This window comes from Rhinichthys klamathensis, unplaced genomic scaffold (assembly GCF_029890125.1).
Source record: "Rhinichthys klamathensis goyatoka isolate OS25496 unplaced genomic scaffold, OSU_Roscu_1.1 h1tg000695l_1, whole genome shotgun sequence".
In the NCBI taxonomy this organism is placed as follows: domain Eukaryota; kingdom Metazoa; phylum Chordata; class Actinopteri; order Cypriniformes; family Leuciscidae; genus Rhinichthys; species Rhinichthys klamathensis.
The window spans coordinates 439,271-464,539 of NW_026607121.1; the positions used below are offsets into that span (position 1 = coordinate 439,271).

Consider the following 25,269-nt stretch of genomic DNA (forward strand, 5'->3'; position numbering starts at 1 on the left):
CTGCGCATTCTGGTGTCCATAAACTTCGTTCTGGAGTGTGTCATAAAAATGAACTGAAACCCAGGGTATTACAGACATGAGAAATATGTCTATAGAAAGCTTTGAATGTATACTTTTAAATGAACCAATTTAAAACAAAAACAAATATTATCTAACTAATTATGTAATCTGTATGAAACCACCTAGGTAGGTACCATCTTTTTTCAAGCAACTGTATCCTCAGCACGCCATATAGTAGTCTTCTTTCTGTTTACGGACGTGACTTAACCACTCAAAGACAGATGACCTTAAAATGACATTTCCTGCAAAATCATCAAAAAATTATGAATCATTTTTATAAGCTTACCATTGCCAAACTGGTAAGGTAAGAAAAAAGTATGTTTCTAGCCCTTATGGTTCAAAGTTATGACCCAAAATGCAAATCACCATGTTATAGTGCCACCAAGTGTCAGACAGGTGTGTGTCTATGCGCCTGAGTAGTGGTGCACGATTGGGACCATCCTGCCAAGTTAGGGGTCTATACAGTTTACGGTGTCTGTTGCCCTAGTTACACCTTAGGTGCGTGGACCTAATGAAGAAATGTAATCATTGTCTTGATGTTTATTCTGAGGAAAGTGATGGTGATGATGATGTTTTCTTTTTTTTTACCCACAGTTATCGCATGTACAGAAAGAGTCAAACTACGGGCTTCCCCTCTCTCATCACTATCTTCTCAGCTCCAAACTACTTAGATGTCTACAATAACAAAGGTATTATGCACACATATCTCTGAATGGTGCGTGTGTGAGTAGACAGCCGGTCAGATGTCCAGATGTGGCCTGCCGTGTCTCTGCTGAGCTACAAGATGGACAGACCCAAGTTAGTTAGTGTGATGTTTGTGACCAGAATGGAAAAGGACATAGGCAGCAAAGTGTTACAAAACAACATTTTAGGGGGTTATTTTCAAGACAGGAACTCACAAAATATGTTGCAGTTGCAACCCTACCAAAAAATAAACCAAAACATAAAGGAAAAAAAGAAACTTCAAACAAAATGATATAATAAAGAGTTGTCACTGCTTCTGCCCCTTATACAGTCTAAAATCAAAATGTATACACATAAATAAACATCTTAAATATTACTTTTAACTAGGGCTGTCAATAGATTAAACATTTTAATCACGGTTAATCGCACACTTACGCCCGTTTCACACATACTCCGTGTGCAGTGCGTATGCGGTGTGTGTTGCGGTGCGTATGCAGTACAGGAGCAGCACGCGCTATAGTGCTTTCACATATGCTGCGTTTGCAGTGCGGAACTGATCCTGAAGTGTATAGATTGCTTGAGTTAGGCATAGGCCTACTCACTATTTTTATTTAAAATCCAGAAGTTCTCTTACGAGAGGTTCTCTCGTATTGCGTAAGTTTAGCTTACGCTACGGGAAAGATTCATCTTCTCGAGATATTGAAGCCAAAAAATTATCCTAATTTTGTATTCATTGTCAACGCAGTGCAGCAGCTAGCAGACCTAGAGCAGGCAGTCTAGCGTGCTCATTGGCTGCCCTGCAGGCAACTGCTGCAGCCTACCAGTGAGCCCGGCGTGACGTCACGCCCAATGAAGGGCGCTCGCGCCTTCATAGCGTCACAGCCCGCCAGAATGGGCGTGGCTTAGCGTATAAAAGAAGGGGCTCGTAGGCTGAATTCCCTGATTTTTCGACTCTTCAGCGAGCTCTTCGCATCGCTGGATTGAGGGAAGCCACCGTCGCCGTCGAGACAGCGAACAGCCAGCCAGGACAGCGCTGAGGAAGCCGGCCGTCTTCGCCACCTTCAGCCATCCGTGCGAGCTACGCTATCCGGCGACGTATCCTTTTTACATTGTTGTTGTATTCTCTTTTCTCTTACTCCTAAAAGAGCAGCGAGCGTCTTTTTCAAGATGCCTCGCACTTCCTGTGGACAGCCGGAACCTGTGGCCACAGCGACGCGCTCGCCGGAGAACCTCCCTCGAGCCTCGCTCTCGCCTTCCCCGCCTCTCTTCACCGACGCGCAGCTGCCGCTCACGAGCCTCACTGCCGTCGCGTCTGAGGATGAGGTTGAGGGACACGCCACAAGGGACTGCTGTTCTAACCGCGGCTAGCTTCCTTTACGTTACAAGGAAGCTACCGCGACTCCGCAGAAGCAGTCACTCCGCCCTTTGTGGGACCGCGCAGTGATAAGCGCCGTTCCCAAAGGCAGCCGGAGCCTGTAGCCACAGCGACGCGCTCGCCGGAAAGCCTCCCTCGAGCCTCGCTTTTTCACCTTCCCCGCCTCCCTTCACCGACGCGCAGCTGCCGCTCACGAGCCTCACTGCCGTCGCGTCCGAGGACTGCTGGACTGCTGTTCTAACCGCGGCTAGCTTCCTTTACAAGGAAGCTGCCGCGCGCGCTCTTTGTTATCTGCTCGCGCTACTTAAGCTTATGTTGTTTCCCCCGTGGCTCAGTGGCTAAACTCTAAGCTTTCGCGCCAGAGACCCGTGTTCGATCCCGGCTCTCGCAGCAGATACAATTTATGCAGCTCTCCTCTCTGAGCTCGCGACCAGCTTTCTTACATACAGAAAGCGAGCGCGCGCCCCGAGCGACACGCACACGAAAACTGTGATGACGCTCTCTCTCTTATCTGCTCGCGCCAACTAAAGCTTACGTTGTTTCCCCCGTGGCTCAGTGGCTAAACTCTAAGCTTTCGCGCCAGAGACCCGTGTTCGATCCCGGCTCTCGCAGCAGATAAAATTTATGCAGCTCGCGCGACCAGCTTTCTTACGTACAGAAAGCGAGCGCGCGCCCCGAGCGCATGCGTCACCGGCGAAAGAAGGAAAGAGTGGTTTTTTGTCCCGCCGAGGCTTGACAAACCCCCTCTTTTTCTCAAACATTTTCCAGCTCCTCCTAGTTCGAGCGGCTGGTAATGTCTATACTGCAGTAGAGAGCCTGTTATAACACGCACGCCTGCAGACAATGCCGACACGCACACGAAAACTGTGATGACGCTCTCTCTCTTATCTGCTCGCGCCAACTAAAGCTTACGTTGTTTCCCCATGTGGCTCAGTGGCTAAACCTTAAGCTTTCGCGCCAGAGACCCGTGTTCGATCCTGGCTCCCGCAGCAGATAAAATTTATGCGGCTCTCCTCAGCAAGCCGCCGTTTTCGGATCCGGCTCACGCCGATGGTGTTTTTTAGTGTAGAAAGGTGCCCACATCTCGGTGTTCACCCCTACACACAAGCACAACACTTCCCGTGTTATTCACAGAACAGAGCCCACTCCCTTAAAGCGGGAAACCGCTCGAGTGTTGAACGTAGGATATGTGTCCACGAGTTCGTGCCCATGCCTATTTTTCTGCCCGCTCTATCACTAAAGACTCATATCAAACTATGAGAGAGAAAGACGCGCGTGTCCCGCTGCGGCCGGACCGCCGTCAAAGTTTATTTCCCTGTCAGTCCCCTTCAAACAGGCTACTGCAGTGGTCCATTTAGCAGCCAACGCGCCGGTTCATTTACCCTCTCGCCTGCACACATACGCCGTCTTCACGGCGACCCAGAGAAATCTCAAAAGAGTATAGTGCCGTTGGTGTCTTAAGTGTAGTGAAAGTGCCCACGCCCCAGTGTTCACCCCTACACACAAGCACAACACGTTCCGTGTCACTCACAGAGCACACTCTCATAAAGCGCAGAAAAGCCGCTCGAGTGTTGAGTGTAAGAAATGTGTCCACAGGTTTGTGCCCACTGTCTGCCCGCTCTGTAACACGGTCAATGAAGCAGGTTATGAATGTAAGTCTCGTGCCCGCCAGAGAGCGTTCACGCTTACTAACACACACTTCTCCCCGGGCGCCGCCCGCGCGTCTAAGTGTTATCACAAGGCGCAGGGCGTTAATAAGACGCTCCCCATCCTATTCGATCGGGGCGTCAAATACACTTGTAAGTCTCGTGCCCGCGCACACGCGTTCACGCTTACAGAAAGCTTCTCCGCCCAGAGCGCTGCTCGCGCGACAAAAAGTGGAAAGAGAATGTTCCCCATCCCTTATGATTGGGACATTCCACATAAATCAGCCGGTTTCGGTTTTCAGCGAGCAGCCATTGCCCAGAACCGAGAGCGCGCGCGCCACGCTTTCGGCTCCGGTTCAGTTTTCACAAGCCCGCGGATGGCGGCGATCTGAACCTGGAGGCCATTCGCCCCCTAGCGGCTCACGTAGCTGCATGGGAAGCTATCCCAAGGGTTTCAGAATGGGTGCTGAGCACAATAAAGCATGGCTATACACTTCAATTCATTCGCCGTCCCCCGCGCTTCCGAGCCCGGACCGCGACGATAGTGAATGCGGAAGTAGCACACCTACTTCACGCAGAAATAGCAAAGCTGCTGTGCAAAGGGGCAATAGAAAGGGTACCGCCTTCTCTGAGCGAGTCAGGCTTTTACAGCCGATATTTTCTCGTACCCAAGAAGGACGGAGCCTTCAGGCCCATCCTCGATCTGAGACATTTGAACAAGGTGCTTGCGAAAAGACCGTTCAAAATGCTTACGACCAGAAAAATCCTCGCGCACGTTCGCCCGAGGGACTGGTTTATTTCTCTAGATCTGAAGGATGCCTATTTTCAGATTCAGATAATACCCCGTCACAGGCGATTTTTGAGATTCGCCTTCGACGGTCAGGTATATCAATACACCGTCCTGCCGTTCGGCCTGTCTCTAGCACCCCGTACATTTACGAAGTGCATGGACGCGGCGCTCGCCCCCCTGAGAAGTCAGGGGCTGCGAATAATGAACTACCTGGACGATTGGCTGATATTGGCACAGTCAGAGACAGAACTGATGTCTCACAGAACAGTGCTTCTCAGTCACCTGGAAAGCTTGGGTCTCACGGTCAACTGGACCAAGAGCTCATTAACGCCCAGCCAGTCAATTTCCTTTTTAGGAATAGAACTGGACTCGGTGACTATGACGGCATGTTTATCGACGCAGCGCGCGCGCCGTGTTCGACACCTAGCCGCATCTTTCCAGAAGGGCAGCTTTCTCCCTCTGAAAACATTTCAAAGGATGTTGGGCTGTATGGCGTCAGCTGCAGCGGTCCTTCAGCTGGGCCTACTGCGCATGCGCCCGCTCCAGCGCTGGTTGAATGCTCGCGCGTCTTGCCGAGCTTGGGTGTCTGGCGGCCAGAAAATCAGAGTGACTCAGACCTGCATAGCGGCTCTGCAGCCCTGGTTAGTAGCCGACTTGTACCAGCAGGGAGTGATGATGGGAACCATCTCTTACCGAAAAGTCACAGACCGGCCTTCGGCCAGTGGTCAGATCAAGAGAAGTGTTTCCACATAAACTGTCTGGAGATGTTAGCGGTCGAGAACGCACTGAAGTGCTTCCTCCCGTTCATACAGGACCAACATGTTCTTGTCCGCTCGGACAACATGTCTGTGGTATCCTATGTCAACCGTCAGGGCGGTGTCAGATCCAGGAATCTCTGCAATCTGGCGGAACGCCTCCTTATGTGGTCTCAGATGCACCTGCGTTCGCTGAGGGCGACGCACGTGCCTGGCCATTTGAACGACGGCCCAGACAAACTGTCCAGGGACAATGTTCCCCCAGGGGAATGGTCCCTGCACCCACAAACGGTCCAGAAACTGTGGCGCCTATTCGGCAGAGCGGAGGTCGACCTATTTCCGTCAAAAGACAACGCTCAATGTCCGATATTCTTTACGAAAGACGAGGACGCGCTGGCCCAGGTTTGGCCCAGCCTCCCGCTTTATGCTTTCCCTCCGGTCTCTCTGTTACCTCAAGTGTTCAAGAGAATCAGGGAAGCACGCCACTCGGTGCTCCTCATAGCCCCGCGATGGGAGAATCAGATTTGGTTCCCGGAACTGACACAGCTGTCACGCACAGCTCCGTGGCTCGCGGCGCGATCTGGCATCCCTATCCAGAGCGCTGGTCTCTGCACGCATGGTTGATCAACGGGTACTCGTTACCCTGCCAGAAGGAGTGATGAACACAATCACACAGGCTAGAGCTCCTTCCACGAGAAGGCTCTACGCGTCTAAGTGGTCGGTGTTCTCCAGATGGTGCACCGACAGAGGTCTGGACCCGCGGACATGCGGGGTGGCGCATCTGCTCACTTTCCTACAAGAGATGTTGGATAAGGGGAGGTCCCCATCCACGCTCAAAGTGTATGTGGCGGCCGTGGCAGCGTTCGCAGAGCCGACGCACGGCCAGTCATTGGGAAGACATGAGCTGGTCATCCGCTTCCTTAGAGGAGCTAGAAGGATGAACCCGCCGCGCCCCCCGTCGGTTCCTGTGTGGGATCTTTCATTGGTCCTCGAGGCCCTGAAAGCTTTTCCATTTGAACCACTGGACTCCGTGGGGTTGAAATATCTATCACTAAAAACCGTTTTTCTGATTGCACTGTCGTCAGTAAAACGTGTGGGGGACCTGCACGCGCTGTCTGTCAGCGCATCGTGTCTGGAGTTCGGGCCGAATGACTCTAAAGTCATCCTCAGACCTAGACATGGCTATGTCCCTAAAGTGATGGGCACTCCATTCAGAGCGCAAGTCATTTCACTGTCAGCTCTGCCAGCATCTGACAGCGAAAGTGATGTGAATCTCCTCTGCCCTGTTAGGGCGCTGAGGTTTTACATTACGCGCTCCGCCTCCTTCAGGCGTTCGGAACAGCTGTTTGTTTCGTTTGGAGGGCGCACCAAGGGTCTCGCCTCCTCGAAACAGAGCCTGTCCAGATGGATAGTGGACGCTGTAGCAGCCGCTTACGCGTCAAAAGGTCTGCAATGCCCTTTGGGTATCAGGGCTCATTCCACGAGAGGCGTTGCCTCGTCGTGGGCGTGGTCCAGTGGGATCTCTATCCATGACATATGTGTAGCGGCGGGCTGGAGCTCCCCGTCTACCTTTGTCAGGTTTTATAACCTAGAGGTTCCCGCCTTGCAGGCTAAACTTTTGTCAGTTTGAAAGGGATGTGTATTCTGCCCAGATATTCTGCTCAGATCACTCTCACGTGACTCAGCTCTCCTGGTTGAGCTGCACCAGTAGGGTATGTGCCATGTGCCTATACAGACCACCGCGCTGCTCTGTATTCCCTATGTGTGCTTATATACAAGTGATGGCCCGCATGGCTGGCCACCTTATTTTTCCCACTTATTGGGCTCCCCTGAAGTTCGGGGTCTCATGGTGGATGCTTGGCGCGCACGGCGTTGACAAAGTGTTCCCGTAGCGTAAGCTAAACTTACGCAATACGAGAGAACCTCTCGTAAGAGAACGATACTCGGTTACTAACGTAACCTCGGTTCTCTCTAGAGAGGGAACGAGTATTGCGTAACCGGCCGTGCTCGCGCCACGAGCGACTTCGCTTCAGTTGTCGAAAAACCAGGGAATTCAGCCTACGAGCCCCTTCTTTTATACGCTAAGCCACGCCCATTCTGGCGGGCTGTGACGCTATGAAGGCGCGAGCGCCCTTCATTGGGCGTGACGTCACGCCGGGCTCACTGGTAGGCTGCAGCAGTTGCCTGCAGGGCAGCCAATGAGCACGCTAGACTGCCTGCTCTAGGTCTGCTAGCTGCTGCACTGCGTTGACAATGAATACAAAATTAGGATAATTTTTTGGCTTCAATATCTCGAGAAGATGAATCTTTCCCGTAGCGTAAGCTAAACTTACGCAATACTCGTTCCCTCTCTAGAGAGAACCGAGGTTACGTTAGTAACCGAGTATCGTTATGCAGCCACTTTTATAAAAAAAAAAAAGTTTTGTCAGCATTGCGATTCTCTTTTGTACACATACAAACTTGAATGGGCGTATGCACGTTTAAACACAATTTAATCAACGTATACAGGCCTATAATTCCATGCATTACTTCTCTATATATTTAGTTGCTCAAGTAACTGGTAAAATATTTAACCATGCAAACATTTTAAAATTGACAAAAACAGCCGACTCTAATGCCTTTTCTTTTGCATTTAAATTTTAATACAATAAATCTTGCATGTCACAAAGAACTTGTTTTTCCACCTCCACGAATGAGACGAGTGTCGTTCATTATTATGTCCTTGTTGGGTTAAATTGTATTTTTCCTTGCTTAACCCTGGTCTTAAAGTATAAAAGATGACTGTGAAAAAAATTTAATTAAATACATTTATGGTGAGACTACTACATTTTATTGAATTAAATGCATTTATGGTGAAATTACTACATTTTCAGGTCAATCTGTGTTCATTTTGACCACGAACCGTGCGCTGTCGCTTTAATTCAGCGTTTATTCACTGAAATTGCAAAGTGATTCTCTATTCTCTCTGCCTGGTTTTCTTTACATTAGTGCTGTTTTGGACAGATTGTTTTGGATTGTTCTGGATTATTGGACTGAAAACTTTCCCGGAGTTTAGCTGCTTAAAATGATCTGGTCTCAACAGAGAAGTGAAATTGGGTTAAAGGGTCAGAATAGAAATTTGCGCCTACCAGGGTAACAGGTGCATTGTTGATGCTGCGATAAACTCCTGACTTCTAAGATCATCTAACTGCGTGCCATAAATGACGTTATTGATGCAATTTCACGTGCTTAAGTAATTTATTTTCATTAAATTGTTTTAACGCGTTAAGGATTTTGAATTAATCGCATGCTTTAATGCGTTAACATTGACAGCCCTTTTAACACATCTCATCAAACCTACAGTATATAAGGGTAAGTTTACACAACAATTACTCCAGTCTTCAGTGTCACACGATCTTTTAGAAATCATTCTGATATGCTGATTTGGTGCTCAAATAACTATTGTCAATGTTGAAACCTTTACTGCTTATTATTTTTGTGGAAACCGTGATAGTTTTTTCATGATTCTTTGATGAATATAAAGTTTAAAAGAAAAGCTTTTTTTTTTTTTTATCAGTATATACATTTTATTTATCCACCCCTATTTTTTTTTTAGATACATCATGTATCATGGGTTGAAAACCCCAATTCGTTCAACCATTCTTAATTTATATAGATGGATTATAAGCAAAGATATGTGCATTTCAGTGTTATCGCTGCATTTTTGGTCTGCTATTCCCTCAATTTTCCTCTCTGAAGGCCAGCAAAACTTAATTATTCCTTCAAGCCTGAATTAAGTAGATGAGTGTGGAGGAGGGGTGAAGATCGAACCTTTTTATGCACCAAATGAAGTCTGGACACAAGCGTGTGAGGAGATTGATGGCCAATCGACTGGCGCTGTAACTCGAGCCCGGTGGGGGGAAGCCCGGGATATCCATCACTCCAAAGGGTTGCCAGATTGAGCACCAGCCATCCATCATATGCTGACCATGAGCACCACAGCCCTGACTGTGCAAATAAGAGTCAATCAAGCAACCCCTGACACGGCACAAAAAAATTCTGCAGCAAGAACAACACACAAATGACAATCAGCTCTTCACTGGTCTGGCAAGGTTTTCTAGCGTTGTTGAACACGTAACTGTTGTTTGGCTGTCATTATGGAGAATATAGGAGAAAGCAGCAGGGTGATAGACAACCTCTGCTGGCCCACTGAGCTTATTCTGAGTATTGATTCAAATGCAGAGGGTTCCTTCATCTGTTGATGGCACAGTCCTGACAAATCCAAATAAGAAATTTAGCAGATTCCTTCCTTTGATCATTTTTGTTGAAATTGCCAGATGTAGGAGATTGAAGAAAGCTGTAGGGGAACATGATCCGAATGTCATGGTATTTCATGATTTTGATTTCATTACTATTGGTGAAAGCATTTATCATTGTTACCATGACAACGTAGCAGGTCATGGATCACTGGTAAAGCTTGTGTGGGCCTGGAAGGTTTTGGCACAGCAGGGTCGGTTGTGACTGGTGTGCAGGAATGAAGGGAAGGATAAAGTGAAGATGCCAGATGAAAGAGAGGAGAACTCTCGTCCTCATTCTGATTATTGCTCTGAAGTGGGAGTTCCTCACACCAGTGATTTCCCCTATAGGAACAGATTTCAGCAACCCTGTTTTTTATGAAGCTATGCAGTAATCTAACTGATTATTTAAAGTCGTTTTTATCTTATATGTAAGAAATTTGAAATGGAACCTAAATGTATTCAAAAGAAAATCATCATGAAATAATTAAAATATAGCCTATGGCCGTCTCTTTATGACATCTCTAGATTTCATTCTGTAAATTTCATCAACCATGGACGTCTTTCAGTAAGTGTATATTTAAAACATGACATCACATTCAATTGTGACAGTGGTATTACATGCTATACTTAATGATCTGAAACACTTTTTTTAAAATAGTCTTTCTACATGTAGTTTTATTAACCGAGTTGCTAAACAGAATATGTATTATTAAAAAAAAAAAAATCATATAAATTATACTGCTGGACAATATAAGTGAATTGCATTTTAATGGGTGGTAATTAAAATGGTGCATAAACAAAGTTGGTTTGTGATTTAAAATGTAGAGAGACATCTAGTGGTAGTGGACTGTATACGTATTTAAAATCCTTTAATTTGACTTTTTCCCTTTTCCTCTTCCCTTCTAGTTTATTCCATGGAAACATTTTAATGTTTAAAGTTTGTGTTGTTTGGAGGGAAGTTAGTTGTTTCTCTCACTCTGTCTGGCACAACCTCTGCAGTTTCTGTGGGTGGACTTTAAGGTCAGCTTTTCTGAGGCATTTATGGTGTGGACCATCACCTAATTATAGACTGAGGAAAGATAATATTTTATGTAATTAATAGCAATGTTGCATTATCTGATAATATATATCCCGCTAAGATGTATAGGCAGTGGACCGTGAGTGATATTTAAGGCGTGTTTATGTTCAGCGTAAACTTTTATGTCTGGTATTTGACATGTGATTGACACCTGCTAGCCACTCCATGTTTGACGACCTGCTATTCTCAAACACCACTAAGATGATGGGACAGGAAAGTCCCCCTCCGTGAGTTGTAATGTGTGGTGTCAACTTTCGACAGATATAGGGCATGCGCACATTGGTCGCCACATCGGTCAGGATTGATCACATGGAGTTAGCCATCTCCAGGAAGATTTCATTAAAAATACATGACATAGGAGCTAAAAGTAAAATTCATATTCTGGTTATTCAATCTCAAAATATGTTTTGAAGATGGAGTTCCACATCCATTATATATTTTTGGCATTTAAACATGGGAGGGAGTGAGGGAGGGAGTCTGTTGTACATCTGAGACAGTGTTGAGATCTGATGTAGCGTTTGGCAGATTCCAGCTGTATCATTTACACCACTTTCCCATACTCTCTCTTTATGCTTTCTCTTCTTTTTGTACCTCTCTTCCTTATACAGCTGCTGTGCTGAAATATGAGAATAATGTCATGAACATTCGACAGTTTAACTGTTCCCCTCATCCTTACTGGCTGCCTAACTTCATGGATGTCTTCACTTGGTCTTTGCCCTTCGTTGGGGAGAAAGGTAAACCATTTGCCTTCAACAGATTTTATGTGGCATAAAATCCTCAATAAGTGCAGCGAACAAACTCTCTATTTTTCTTGTTCCCCGTAGTGACTGAGATGCTGGTAAATGTCTTGAGCATCTGCTCCAATGATGAGCTGACCACTGATGAAGAGATAGATGGTAAGAAATTACAAGCACATGCAAAGCAAGCACATGCGTCATCCTGTTTCTATATAACATTACAGGAAGTTTGAAAGTAAAGTGCATGGTTGGGTTCACAAGGGGGTACTCTCCATCTATTCCTTCTAAATAAATCTGGAATATTACTGGACCATTTGCCCTTAAGTTATTTAGATGCTGCTGGTCTTACAACTCAAAGGGACCTGATTCTTTTATGTAGGGGAAAAGTGTCTGCTAAATGACAGTCAGTAGCTAGCTGATGTTTAAATCCTGTGCAAAGCATACCAACAAAATGTAAGACGTTAATAGACTCACTTATACACATCAGCATGAAATGCACCATATGGAGCACCTTTCTGTTCCTAACAGCTTTTATGTCAAATTTTAAAGGTGCAGTATGTAATATTGACAGCTAGTGGTTGAAATGGATACTGCAGTCAAAATTCAATTCCAAGTTTTGGAGAGAGTTGTTTCCACCGTGCCCTCCTCAGATTCAGTGCACACTCGGGTTGCCGGATTGAGAAGACGCAACGGGAACGAGCACACTTGACAATGGAATGCGACAAGCCTTACACTGTACGTTGATCAGCTAATGTATAAATGTTTTTTATTGATGAGGTCAGATAGAATCTGCGATCTTGACCCAGTTCGCTTGCTGGCTTTCATGGCCACAATATGCTGTGTCACCAACTGGCAACCCAGGATGTCGAAATACTATTGAGTAAATTGGCAGTGGGTGGAATCACACAGACAAAACACAAAAACAGACATTCAAAAAAGGAAGCATTGTTTTGTAGCATTTTTTTTTTCCGGAGAAACAAGTATTTGAAATTTTAGCACGTTCTAAAGCATCTCAGCAAACATATTGCATACAAAAAATGACATACAGTACCTTTAAGGTATAAGCAAAATAAGATTCAGTAGGACATATGTTAAAACAGGTACAGAATATTATAATATTTAGAATGTAATAAACACAGATAGTGGGTTCCAAATGTCTGAGATTTCTGATGTCTGAGATACGTTTTTTTTTTTTTTTTTGAACTTTATTCATAATTTAATTTTTTTCAATACATAATTTTTTCATCAGCATAATTTCAAAGTGAAATTTGTATTCATTTCAGAATATAGTTTTGCTTTATTGACAGCAGAGCGTGTGGAAGCAAGAACATCTGAGTTAGAAATGTTAGTGCAGAATTTTAAATATTTCTAATTAATTTTCTAATTATACTTTGTTTGCATTTTTTAATTACAAATGAAAAAGATTATTCAGTGTGGTCTCAGACTTTTAAATGAAATAATCAAAGAGCAAAGACTTGGATTATTACATTAAATATACAATTTTGTTTTTTATCTTTTTCTACCATACAGCCATGGTAAGAAAAAAAAATGCAATTAATTGCCATTCCAAATAAACATAAACTGTCAGATGACAAATAAACGATTGACCAGAAATCTTTAAGGAGTTCACAAACTTATAAACACTAACATTGAGATGCTCTGATGCTACACTCTCACTCTCTCTGACAGTTTTTTTATTTTTTTTATCCATTTAATAATCTTTATTTTGTTTCTCTTTTGTCTTTTCTTTTTCTCACTCATTTTGTCCATCTCTTTCCCTCTCAATATTGCTTCATCTAATGAATCTCTTTCTCTTTTTTCAGAGTTCTTTAAAGCATTTCTTCTCTTTTATTTCTTTTGATGGATGCGCTTTTTTGCCACTTTTCTCTCTCTTTCTCTCTATGTCATTCCTCAGCCATTCATTGATCATTCTTCTGTTCTTTTTCTGTTTCTTCTGGGGGTGTATCTTGAGAAGGACAGCTAATATATGGGCCCAAGAAAGGTACAACCTCCATGACATCCAATGCTGTGTCATGCCTCTTGTTTGTACCTTTTTCTAGTTGGTTGATTAAGCTAACACCAAAAATTCACTAATGAACCTACTTATACTATCCATAGGTACTAATTCTTTTGTTTCATGCACCCTGGTCACCATGAACTGGATGAGTAGTTGACATCGTTTTTCAAACTATTAAAAGGCCATTGCTAGTTGCGTGTGAATTCCTTGCACTGTTTGAAAAGACAAGAATTTTGTTTACTAAGTGGGGTGAGTATGCAATCAGGCAGACCACTAACATTTTTCTGAAATTAGAAGACACCGATGTGAGTATAAGAGTATGTGAACCTTATAAATTGTTTTGCAGTTCTTAGAACCTCAACACAGTGCCTTCATCTTTTATATTCTCTCTATATTCTCTTTTTTTATCTCTCACACCAATTCACATCACATTGTCATCATTTCCTAATTTTTTTTTGCCATTTTCCTTGTTTTCCACCACTGTATAAATACAGTAATCCCAAAATGTATTTAAACTAGTGATGTGCAAAATGACATACTTTAAAAAAACAACTACTCAGTTGGTTGCTTGAATGACTGGTAAACTAGTATTAAACAAGCCCTGGATAACTAGCGTGGTCGACCATGGTTCCTAGGGGTCCTTTACATAAGTTTTTATGTACAAAAAAGCTGGACAGAGCTTAACAGTATGTAACAGAATGTGGGGCTCTAGAAAGCGTAACTCTTTTTAACTCGACACAATAAAGTTGACATTTGTTGTAACACAGCAGCCTAAGATGTCTTTCTGATCATTACGTGATCAGGGGCTGTAACCCCTGCTTAAAATTGTGAAACTATCTAAAAATCTAAAGTGAATTGACCTCACTAATCAAATTTTTTGAATGATGTAACTCCTAATTTGGACACAGAAGCCACACTTAAAAGTTAAATAAGTTTTAACAGTGACTACATTTTAGGGCCGCTGTATCACCAAATTTTAAACAAATATAACATTCATTCAAACACTCAAAAATCTCTGTGCTGCAACCTGTTCCTATGCAAGACACTCCCTTGTATTGCTATTTTCTCATCACACTGTTGTCTATAATCTTACCTTGACGAACTAGGTAGAATCTCAATTAAAACCAACAAGGTTCTTCTCTTTAGCATCTGTATAGGATGGCACTATGATTAACCAAACCATATCCATATCCATGACTGTAAGGATCGATAGCAGGCTAACAGAATGCTTAGCATGCATTTCAGTCCTGAGATGTGGGCCACTGTGAGGATCTCTATTGATCTGCCCTTAGTGTGCTGAAACAGCACGTTCTGCCAACTGAGTTTCCCCTGCAGTGATTATACTCCAAAGGAAGTGTTCACCCAATGAATTCATTTGTCTTTCTGGACATTAAAGGCAGGATGTAATTGTGGCTTGTGAACGTTTGAAATTGTGAGGTTTGGAGATTAAGTGGCTGGTTGTGTTTTAATGAAGTGGCTCTTCAAGCATGTTTGTAAGCGACTCTTCAAGCATGTTTGTTTTTGTTTGTATACTGTTATGTAACACTGACATATATATTTATGTGTATGTGTGTCACACAGGTGCCACAGCTTCTGCGCGCAAGGAGGTAATCCGAAACAAGATCCGTGCCATTGGAAAGATGGCTCGAGTTTTCTCGGTTCTTCGGTAAGATTACTTTGTGTACATGTGCAAAATTTAATTAGACAAAAGTGAGCACATCCTGCAGGCAAAAAGCTCAGTAGGGGTGCTCAATCACAAAAAAATAAAACTGTAACAAAATGGGAAAAGGTTGGCACACCAAAGCTCCATAAATAAAATAAAAAAAATCATTGCATGTTCTCAACAAAAGTGACGTTTCGAGCCATATGTACGGTGGCCGAGAGAGCTCAACGCGCTGCAACTGAAGAAGACGCATGCAAATCGAAAAAACACCAGCAAATTAAGAAAATAACTTATTTAGTTTGACACCACATGTGCTGCAAATACTCACAATGCAGCCAAATACCGAAACGCGAGCATACAATGAGTATTATCTGTACGAACATACAATCAGGATGTTAAAATAAACAAAAATCTCAGCTTTCGGGTCATCAAAAACACCACTGACGAGTAGACATTGACCAATAAGCATGTCCCAGCCAGGTTCGTCACATGTTGGGGTCCCCTTGAAACATTTCCATTGTGGTCTGTGCTATTTGCAGCACGTTTCTGTATATGGTTGTAGTGATCTAGCTATCTAGTAGTGAATATTTAGATTTATGATCTTAAATATTAATATTTAGTATCAATATTAATATTGAGTTTTTGGTCACACGTAACCTAAGGTGAGTGTGAGAGTGTCCTTCCTCTATTACGGGGCACCAGCAAAGGAATTTCATCTTTACAATTAAGAACAATCATGGAAGATTGTTGACTGAATTAGTTTTATAAATTGGAGGAAGTTGGTCATCTGACCAATCTGAAGGATTTGTGAGATATTGTTAACTTGTAGAGCCTCTTACCTTATCACACGGAATTAACAAAAGGATAGACAAGAGTAACTAACAACTACTGAATGGAAAACATGCAAAAAGATTGATAAATGCAAGTGACTGAGTTGGATGTTACTATGGCAGTTACAATAAACAACTTACTTAAACCTTACTGCACCTGAACAGAATATCACAAAAAAATCCATTATAAATTATTAAAGAGAAGAGCGAATATCAAACTGTTCACTGAGACCCATTAGGTTATACTGTGTCCAAAGTGTAAATACAGTAAGTTTCATGCTTTAAACCCAAATTGTTAATTTCACACCTTCTTGAAGGCAAGTTTACTGCTTCTATGCCAATATACAGACTTGTGGAATCCCAATGTCTCAACTTAAAAAAGTATTTTGCTACTGGATTGCACTTTGATGTTCAGAGATATGGATTTTAAGCTGTGTGCTAGTTTTGCCAATGTAGCAAAGTCCACAAGGGCAAGTCTTACAGGAAATCATTCCTCGGATCTTAAATGTCTTCCCAGTACGAGTATGATTAAAGGTTTGTGTTTTGTAAGTAAAATTTGACCATCATTATGGTACTGCATGTATACATATATGTTTGTAATTTATTTTTTTAATCAGGTGATGTAGTCATGTTGTCTAATATATTGTGTATTGGGGCCTAATAATTAGACGAAGAGCCATACGATTCGAAACATCACTTTTGGTGATAATGTGCAATAAATAATTTCTGTATTTATGGAGCTATGGTGTGCCAAATTTTTCCTTTTGTACAAATGCAAAATGAAAACTAGTAGAACAAGTGTCAATCGCGAGTAGAAACGCATTAGGTCATATACAGTAGTTACTTTGCTAGTAGCTATAACTTCATATGGAAAAAAAAAATCTGACTCTTGCTTATGTAAGTGAAGTCAAAGACCTGCAAACCATCTACTAAAGAAAACATCTGTCACAGCTTTTACCATTGTTGAAGAGTTAATCTGCCTTTCCTATTAATCTTATCAGGTACGATTGTTTCGACCACTATTGAACTTACAAATTGGTTGTGAATCAGCTGTTACCCTCCACTTATTTAAAACACATTACTGTCAATAAGTGCAATAATTTGCAATAATTATAAAATGATTATTTAGGACATAATTATTCATAACCGGCATTTTTACAGAAATAGTGTTGTTAAATTATTTAAGTGGGAAAATATCGGAAATGTTCACCTTGTGCTCATAGTTTTGAGTAGAATACATCACATTCGAATTTTCTCCATATGCATTTGATCGGAACTCTGCGCAGATTCTGTACTACTCTACATTGGAAATTAATAACTTCTGCTCTGTCATTTGTCAGAGATAGTGAAAAGGCAGCTTTACTATCAGAAATGTATCTAGTAAGTTTTTTATTTTAAATAACCAATACAATAAAATATGAGAAATTAAAGATCACCAAATAATCTGCAAAATAATTAATTTATACTCGGGGGAAAATATTTTCTGATATAAATATAAAGTTTATTAAAAGAAAATCGTTAAGTAAGAAGGTAAACTAAATTATTTTGTCATTGGCAGGTATTGTGTACGTTTTTTTTACTTTGTTTGGGTTGTTTTTTTTTTTTTTTTTTTTTTTTATCTTTGTGTGTTAGTATTGTGGATAACAACATGTTTCTTTTGCAGAGAAGAGAGTGAGAGCGTTCTGACGCTGAAAGGTCTCACTCCGACTGGCATGCTGCCCAGTGGCGTTCTATCTGGAGGCAAAGAGAAACTCCAGAATGGTGAGAAGCGCACACACACTCGTCTTGTGGTCAGGAATATGTAAATCACTTTAATATTTCTTTCCAAATCAGAGCTCTTTCCATGGCTGTCATTTTCACAGTATCAATCAGTAAATTTAGAGATGATTTACATCTTTTAATTTCCCCAGGTAGTGTTTTCATATTTACAGCCGACTCTACTCTATTTCAGCTTAACACATATGTAATGTACAAATATGCACAGTCTGGTATGTTTATTCACTGTATACTCTCTGCACACCCTGGTGGTTGTGTTGTGAAACTTATATTCTTTCCTCTTTGCTTCTTTTCCTTTGGCTTTTATCTCTCTCTCTCTCTCTCTCTCTCTCTCTCTCTCTCTCTCTCTCTCTCTCTCTCTCTCTCTCTCTCTCTCTCTCTCTCTCTCTCTCTCTCTCTCTCTCTCTCTCGCTCTCTCTCTCTCTCTCTCTCTCTCTCTCTCTCTTTCCAATCTTTTTCAAATATTGTCTCTTCTTCATTCTCCTGTCTCCCTAGAAACTGCAGGTATAATCAGTTGTGCAAGTATAATTCAGATCATCTGTTCTTAAGAAACATAGTTTCACTCTTTGCCACCATTTATTCAAAGGAGCCCCAAGTGAATCAACACAAATGCTTTTGTACAAGATCGAATCATGACTCAGGCAACATGTTCTCAGTGCACTTTTAAACCTTAGATTCACTGTGTCCAGATTTAACACCGCTTTTGGTGGACAAGATATCAGTAAGGAATCTTAAAGATTGAAGATGTCTTAAAGATCAGAGAATTTGGCTGCAATTAACATAACAGCAAAACTAGCACATTTAGATTTATTAATTGTTTTATAAGAACAAGACTGCTAAAGGCCACAATATTAAAATGAAATTAGTTAATGGATGCAATTTGATTTCTCATATATTGAGACCAATTGTCTCAAATTGTGATAATATGTTACAATATTATTGTATTTACTGTATTTTTAATCAAATAAATGCAGTCTTAACCAGAATTTTGAACAGAACTGTAATTTCTGTTGAAACTGGAATTTGGGACAGTACAAATAGAAGTGCTTGTCCCTTTTTTCTCAATAAAAAAAAAACATGATTTGCTGATTGCTATTTATAGTCGTTGGAGGTGGTATTAGAGGAAGAGGACATTCTCACTCTAGAGAAAATTATTTATTTATTTAGATATACAGAGTGCAGGTTATGAATATTTTTGTTCCAATTTCCAGAGAAAGTGAAAGACCAAATTTTAATTGTTAAATACATTTTTGTTTTATTTAAATACCTTTTTCCACTTTTTGGAGTGCAATAACATCATCTGCTTTTGATTTTATGGGTTCTCCTTGTAATCATTTTAATACACGACAGTGTTGTGATGCTGGACATAGTGAATCAGAAAGGGAAGAATGTACCTAAAATAACACAATTAAAATTTGTAATGCTGTTTTGTCATCATAAGGAGCCATGAATAAATGTGTAATTTTTGCACATTGTCTAGTGATACTTCATTAAGTCTTATCTTATATCTGTAACATCATGCTCCTTTACACAGAATACACAAAACTGACAAGATGTAATTAAATTTAATTGGTCTTGTCTTTCACAAATCAAGGCAGAAATCAAACTTGCTCTTGTCGTACTGGCATGTTCTGTCTATTACTTCATTTGGAAACATTTGATTCTATGCAGTAATTTCATTGCTTATGTTTTCTTTTAGGTTTAGCTTTAGTTTGAAAAACTAGATTTACTTAAACAATACAACATGTAACCCAAATTTGATATGAGTGGCCATGTTTGCATGTGGCTATCTGGTCTGGGAACATGCCAGAGACAGACTGATGTCAGCGATGTTCTGCTACAACATTGGTAGAATCACAATAGATGCCCCACCCTTGTACATGGAAATCATTGTGCTTTTACTTCAATGTTGTGCCCCCATCACAGCTGATGTCTTTAGTGTTTAGCTTTAATGTGTGTGTGTGTGTGTGTGTGTGTGTGTGTGTGTGTGTGTGTGTGTGTGTGTATCTGTGTGTGTGTGTGTGTGTGTGTGTGTGTGTGTGTGTGTGTGTGTGTGTGTGTGTGTGTGTGTGTGTGTGTGTGTGTGTGTGTGTGTGTGTGTGTGTGTGTGTGTGTGTGTGTGTGTGTGTGTGTGTGTGTGTGTGTGTGTGTGTGTGGTGTTCTGAACTTTTGAAAGTGTATTCTTGTAGTTTTATGATTTCTTGTGATTGTGCTCAGTTGAATGTAGATTGAGGTAAGTTAAAAATAATCATACACAATGCAAGGATGGTGGATTTTCTTGATCTGTAAGCTGACAGAACCTGTTGTTACCAAAAAAAAAAAAAAAAAAAAAAACACAAGATCAAAGTCTTACAAGTGGCTGTTAAAAAAATCCTTGAAGCCAGCTTTTGGGTCACTTCTTCCCCTTGCTTTGGTGTTGTCATTCACAATAAATAATGAAATGTAGTTCTCCTGATATATTATACAGATTTTAAACCAAAGCAATGGAAGACACAATCATTGTTCTCCTTCATATCCCTTTGATTGCTTTGACTGACCATTAAAGTCTGATGTACTTTGGCTTCGTCATTAATTTCCCATTTATGCCATGTCTCCCAAACTCATCTCTCATAGTGAGAGTCAAATCTTTGTCACATTGCCTCATCTGCAACTAACTACCCATCATGTGTGCTGCTCTCTCTCTCTCTCTCTCTCTCTACCCTATTATTTCCCTCCGTCCTGGCCTTGTAGTGGGCCTAGCGTAATTATAATGATGTTGTGTGTCTATTTGGGCTCTTTTGCTGTTCATCTGACTGGACAAATGTAACCTGTTCTCACTCGTTTTGCAATCCCCCTTCTTCTTCTCTTCAGCTACTGTTGAGGCTATAGAGGCAGATGAAGGTAAATAGGTCTACAGCCCCTTCCCCTCTTTCTGTTGCATCTGTGCAGCAGATAAAGGGTTCCACCGGGTTCATCCATGTCAATGTAGCTTGTGTAGTGTGTTGGGTGTTTGGCCAGATTACACTGTACTGTTAGTGTGCTGAGCAGAAGTAGGAAAAGAAAAGACGAAACACACACAAAAAAAGCTATGATTGTTTTAAAGGGGATCAAATCGTTCTGGATGACACAGGTTTTGTTGAAAAAGCTGTGATCAGTCAAATCACAGTAACATAATGCATCAGATTGAAATCACAATAGTTATATTTCAAAATATATTCCAATTGACTATTGGTGTATTTACAATAAGAATATATTTTCTGCAAACACAGTGCTTAAATGTGGCGAAAACACCATTTTGGCCTATTCACAAGTCTAATTAATGTAAAATTGCATTTTTATAACCCTTACTGTCTGAACCCCTGTAAAACAAGGAGCTGTTGTAGTTGTCCTTTGTTCTTGCGAAAAAATTCCTTTTAAATTGCTAAACATTAGCTCTAGACTCAAAACACTCACACATTTGTGGGTCTCCCTCAGTTAAAAAGAATAAAATCCTCAGCAAGAACAATGTCAGCTGCTTGCTAAATAGCAGGTTTGTAACTGCTATTTACATCCTAAGTGTTCTGTGGTTGTTCTTGAACATTTCTCCCTGAGGAAGAGGTGCCAACTGTGTTGATACTCTCATCCATATTTTTTTTCTATTTGTGGTTACTCTGTGACTGTGTCGTGTCCTTGTGTTTCTTTACCGCTAATAACCTATGTCTGACCTCTACACAAATCGTGTTCATTGTACATAGGAGACCCTCTGCTAAATAACTGGAAAGTTACACAATTCACAAAAAACAAAAATATTTGATCTTTGTATTTCCCTGTAGTTTGCTGCATGTTTTCAACAGGTGTAACGTGGGTCCCTTTGGAGAGAACTCAGCGCTGCATCAGAATGTTGACGCTATGGAAGCGCTTCTGCGTGACCGGTTTCTGAAGCATGTGAAATCAAGCTAATTCTATTGGCTGCCAGTAGTCATATGACGTGAAATGGCTCGTCGCATGACTCCAAGTGGTGCCTGCATTGAACCCTTATCAGCTTCTTTGTCTTCAGGAATCGCTGTGTGTGCTTAGGCACAGTTTAGCCTCACAGATCAGAAGAATCCTCAAAACAAAATTTGCAGGCCCTGTCTGTTGCTGTCTCCTGCTTAGAGTTTTCTCAGTGTGGAGTCTAAACTATTCTACATCCTAGGCCTGATTAGGTTCCAATGGTACCTTCCTCAGTTCCACAATCAGTGGTTCTTCAGGCCTTCTGTCCTCTGCTTTTTCAATTTGCAGATCAGGAGAGGCTGAATATTTTATGCCCTTTTTGGGCCCTTAGTATTTATGTCTACCACTCAGGCCAGTGGCGTAAATCAGAACAACTGTTTGTCTGTTTTTGATCACGCAGCAGGGGCTCTGCGGCTTCTAAGCATTCTTTAGCACACTAGATTGTGCAGGCAATTTCTTAGGCTTATGGGGTGCGTTGAATACCTTCACTATTCAGTATTAGTTCCTCAATATTAGTTCTACGGGTTCTTAAGTTCTTGCTCTTTAAGTTTGTCACTTCCTTAGAGCAGGCATCCTTTCAGTATGGCATAGTGGGTATTGACGTTCCCATAGTATCAACATTCAACTGTGTTCTGTTCTCTCAAAAGGGAACGTCTCTTGTTTTGACTATAACCCCGAGTATATTTTTGTTCCCTGAGTAGTGAACGAGACGCTGTGTCTCGTTACCCTAATTCCTGCATGCCTGAGTGTCTTCTATCAGCCAATCAGAAGCTGATGATGTTCAATGCAGTTGCCATTTTATAGTCATGCCACTTTAAGTCATTTTACGTCATATGACTACCGGCAGTCAATAGAATTAGTGTGATTTCACATGTGCTTCACAGACCGGTCATAAGAAAGCGTTCCTATAGGGCCTGTTTACACCTGTCCACTTCATGCGTTTTCTCAGATCGGATAGCTATCAGATCGTGAAAAGACCAGGTGTAAATGCCCTGATCTTGCCAATTGTAAATTGCTGATCTCTCAAACCACATCAGGAGGTGGTCTGGGCTGCATTCCAGATGAAACTGGGCAAGTCTAAATGCATCTGGTTGTTGAAACCACATATTTAAATTGTACTCCTCCCAAAATGTTCGAAAATAACCGTGTGAGAGCATGTTATAGGCTATATGACATATTATAGCCAGATATTACGGCGCTACTGCAACACGCATCGCTGCAGATGAATCTGTGTATCTCTTCAGCAAGCCCATGCGCAAACTGCCGCAAATAAAACAAAGTAAGTCGCAGATGCTCAAAACACAATCATCTTCATTAAAAGTTGTGTGACTAAATGGTCTGATGCCGATCTCTCTCCAATTGTGGTCTTTGATCTTGAAATTAGCTGATGATAAATAAAATGCTGCTCATATCTGTTGCATTCGCTGATGTGAGCTTTTTATATCCGTTTTGCAGAGATAAATTTAAGTGGGCAAGTGTAAACGTAACTGTTTTAACAAATCAGATAGCTATCTGATCAGTAAAAACGCATTAAATGAACAGTGTAAACAGGCCAATAGCGTCAACATTCTGATGCAGCGTCTCGTTCCCTACTCAGGAAACCAAGGTTATAGTCATAATAGGACGTTAGCTTAGCACCAAGTTCCTTGTTAGTGTATATTTGCTAAGTCAGTTATTTATTTTGTGTCTTTTTTTGTCTTTTATCAAGAGTTTTATTTGGTTATTCAAATGATTTCATCCTCTAGCTTTTTATGTATACATCCTCCTTGAACTTTTGTTTTTGAGAGTGGTGGGAAGCTCTGTTCTAGATAGCCAGTGAATGCTCAGGTTTGTGCAGGATATCTTGAAAACGTTCAGTGCCTCATTGAGTGATGCAAAGAATGCTACTTCATTCGAAGGCCCTCCAGAACCGAGACCACCCAGCACTGCCCCAGTAGTCCTACAATTGGTGACCAGTGTGGATATTTTGTTTTCTCTTTATATATCTTATATATTATATCACCTTGCTTCAAGAACTTTGCAAGAAGTTTAGCTTTTTCTCAATATTGGTCTCTCTATGTGGCATAGACATTGTGTGTGTGTGTATATATGATTTGTGAAGTATTCATATGCACAATGTAGTATACTGAATGTTGTATTAGAGTTATAAAATATCACACTTTTTGTAAAGAATTTGTTAGAAAATTGCAACTTAGCTTGAGTGAAACTTTCTGTCATTGGCTTACATATTATTGCAGTTCAACATTGAACAAGTACTGTGTGAACATCAAGCAGTTAAATGACAAAATAAACTAAGGAGTGTGTACATGTTGAACCATCTTCCTTCTTTTCTGCTACAGCAATCAAAGGTTTCTCACCTCAGCACAAGATCAGCAGCTTCGCAGAGGCTAAAGGGCTGGACCGCATCAATGAACGAATGCCACCCCGCCGAAACGCCATGCCCTGTGACGCCAGCCTCAACTCTCTCAATAAGGCTTTGTCGTCCGAGACCAACGGCACTGAGGGCAAGGCCAGCAGTGGCAGCGACAATATCCAGTGATCCTGCATGAATCCCGCATGGTCGCCACAGCGATTAAGCCCCTCCCTATCTTTTTCCATGCCATATATGATGGAGGGAAAGGAAGGATTTGGAGTGTAGAGTTAGAGGAAAGGAAAAAAGGAAGAAGGACAAGAGAGATAAAGGAGAGAGGAGGTGAGGGGGAGAGCAGCATTTCAAACATAATTCAGAGTGACACTTTGGATATGCCTTTAATTTTTTATTTTTTTGGAGGGTGGGGCATAAAAACTATAAAAAGTTGTCGTGGGAGAGGGGATTATCTGGGTTTCGGCATAAAGAATTACAGCAGGTGTCTGAGAGATCTTATGTGAAAAGGCCTTTACTTACTGGACATAAGATTTTTGTTTGTTTCTCTTTTTGTGTGTGTAACTTCTTACTAAATATTTTACGTTTACAAAAATACAGCACTAAAAATGGACAGAACGTAAAAAAAAGTTTTTAACAAAAAGGGTGTATAAACTAAGTAAGGATAATTTATTGATACATTTTTTGCTACTCTTATAAACTAGCTCTATAGTAAATTAGGCAGTCTTAAAAGAATGTTGCAACATTGTTATAATGCCAAAAATGGAACGTTTTATGGTTTTGTACAGATTATGCTTACCTCAGGTTTCTTTGGTGTGTGCTTGGATCCTACTTGTTGTGTAATTGCAAGCTAGCTTGCTGAATATGGATTTTCTTGGAGTTAAAAACTGGAATTTACATTTATCATTTGCATATATGTCTTTGTTTTTATTTGGGTAAATCTGGGGGTAGATTTATTGTGGCTTGCTGGAAAATGTGTGATTTTTTTTTTTTTTCTGCTTTTCAAACGATGAGATCAAACAAAAAAATATATATTAAGCACCTATGTTCTGTAAAAAAAAAAAAAAGAAAGAAAGAAAAAGAAAAAAAAAAGAATGAGAAGGAAAGTGAGAGAAAAGGTGATTGATCTGCCTATGCATGTTTTATAAGACTTAACTAAGAAAATTTGAATTACCTTGGCTGCCAAGGCCTGTTTTTACCTGTAGTGACCTTAGTGGACAAGTCCTGGAAATGTACCGCCATTCTTAGCTATTACGCTTGGAAAAGCT

At 41.4% G+C, this 25,269-nt stretch overlaps 1 protein-coding gene across 4 annotated transcripts in view; it reads left to right on the forward strand.

Moving 5' to 3' along the window:
* Window positions 1–24,897, forward strand: part of LOC130076858 (protein phosphatase 3 catalytic subunit alpha) — a 145,378-nt gene extending 120,481 nt beyond the window's left edge. The window contains exons 8-15 of one of the 4 annotated variants that reach the window (XM_056242132.1): window positions 655–749; window positions 11,274–11,399; window positions 11,490–11,561; window positions 13,378–13,404; window positions 15,001–15,085; window positions 17,576–17,673; window positions 20,539–20,568; window positions 23,979–24,897. In XM_056242132.1, the coding sequence (XP_056098107.1) occupies window positions 655–749; window positions 11,274–11,399; window positions 11,490–11,561; window positions 13,378–13,404; window positions 15,001–15,085; window positions 17,576–17,673; window positions 20,539–20,568; window positions 23,979–24,178 (733 nt within the window). In that variant the 3' untranslated portion in view covers window positions 24,179–24,897. The remainder of the gene's footprint in view (window positions 1–654; window positions 750–11,273; window positions 11,400–11,489; window positions 11,562–13,377; window positions 13,405–15,000; window positions 15,086–17,575; window positions 17,674–20,538; window positions 20,569–23,978) is intronic. The other 3 variants (XM_056242134.1, XM_056242133.1, XM_056242135.1) reach the window with 3 other exon arrangements.
* The last annotated feature ends 372 nt before the right edge of the window (window positions 24,898–25,269 follow it).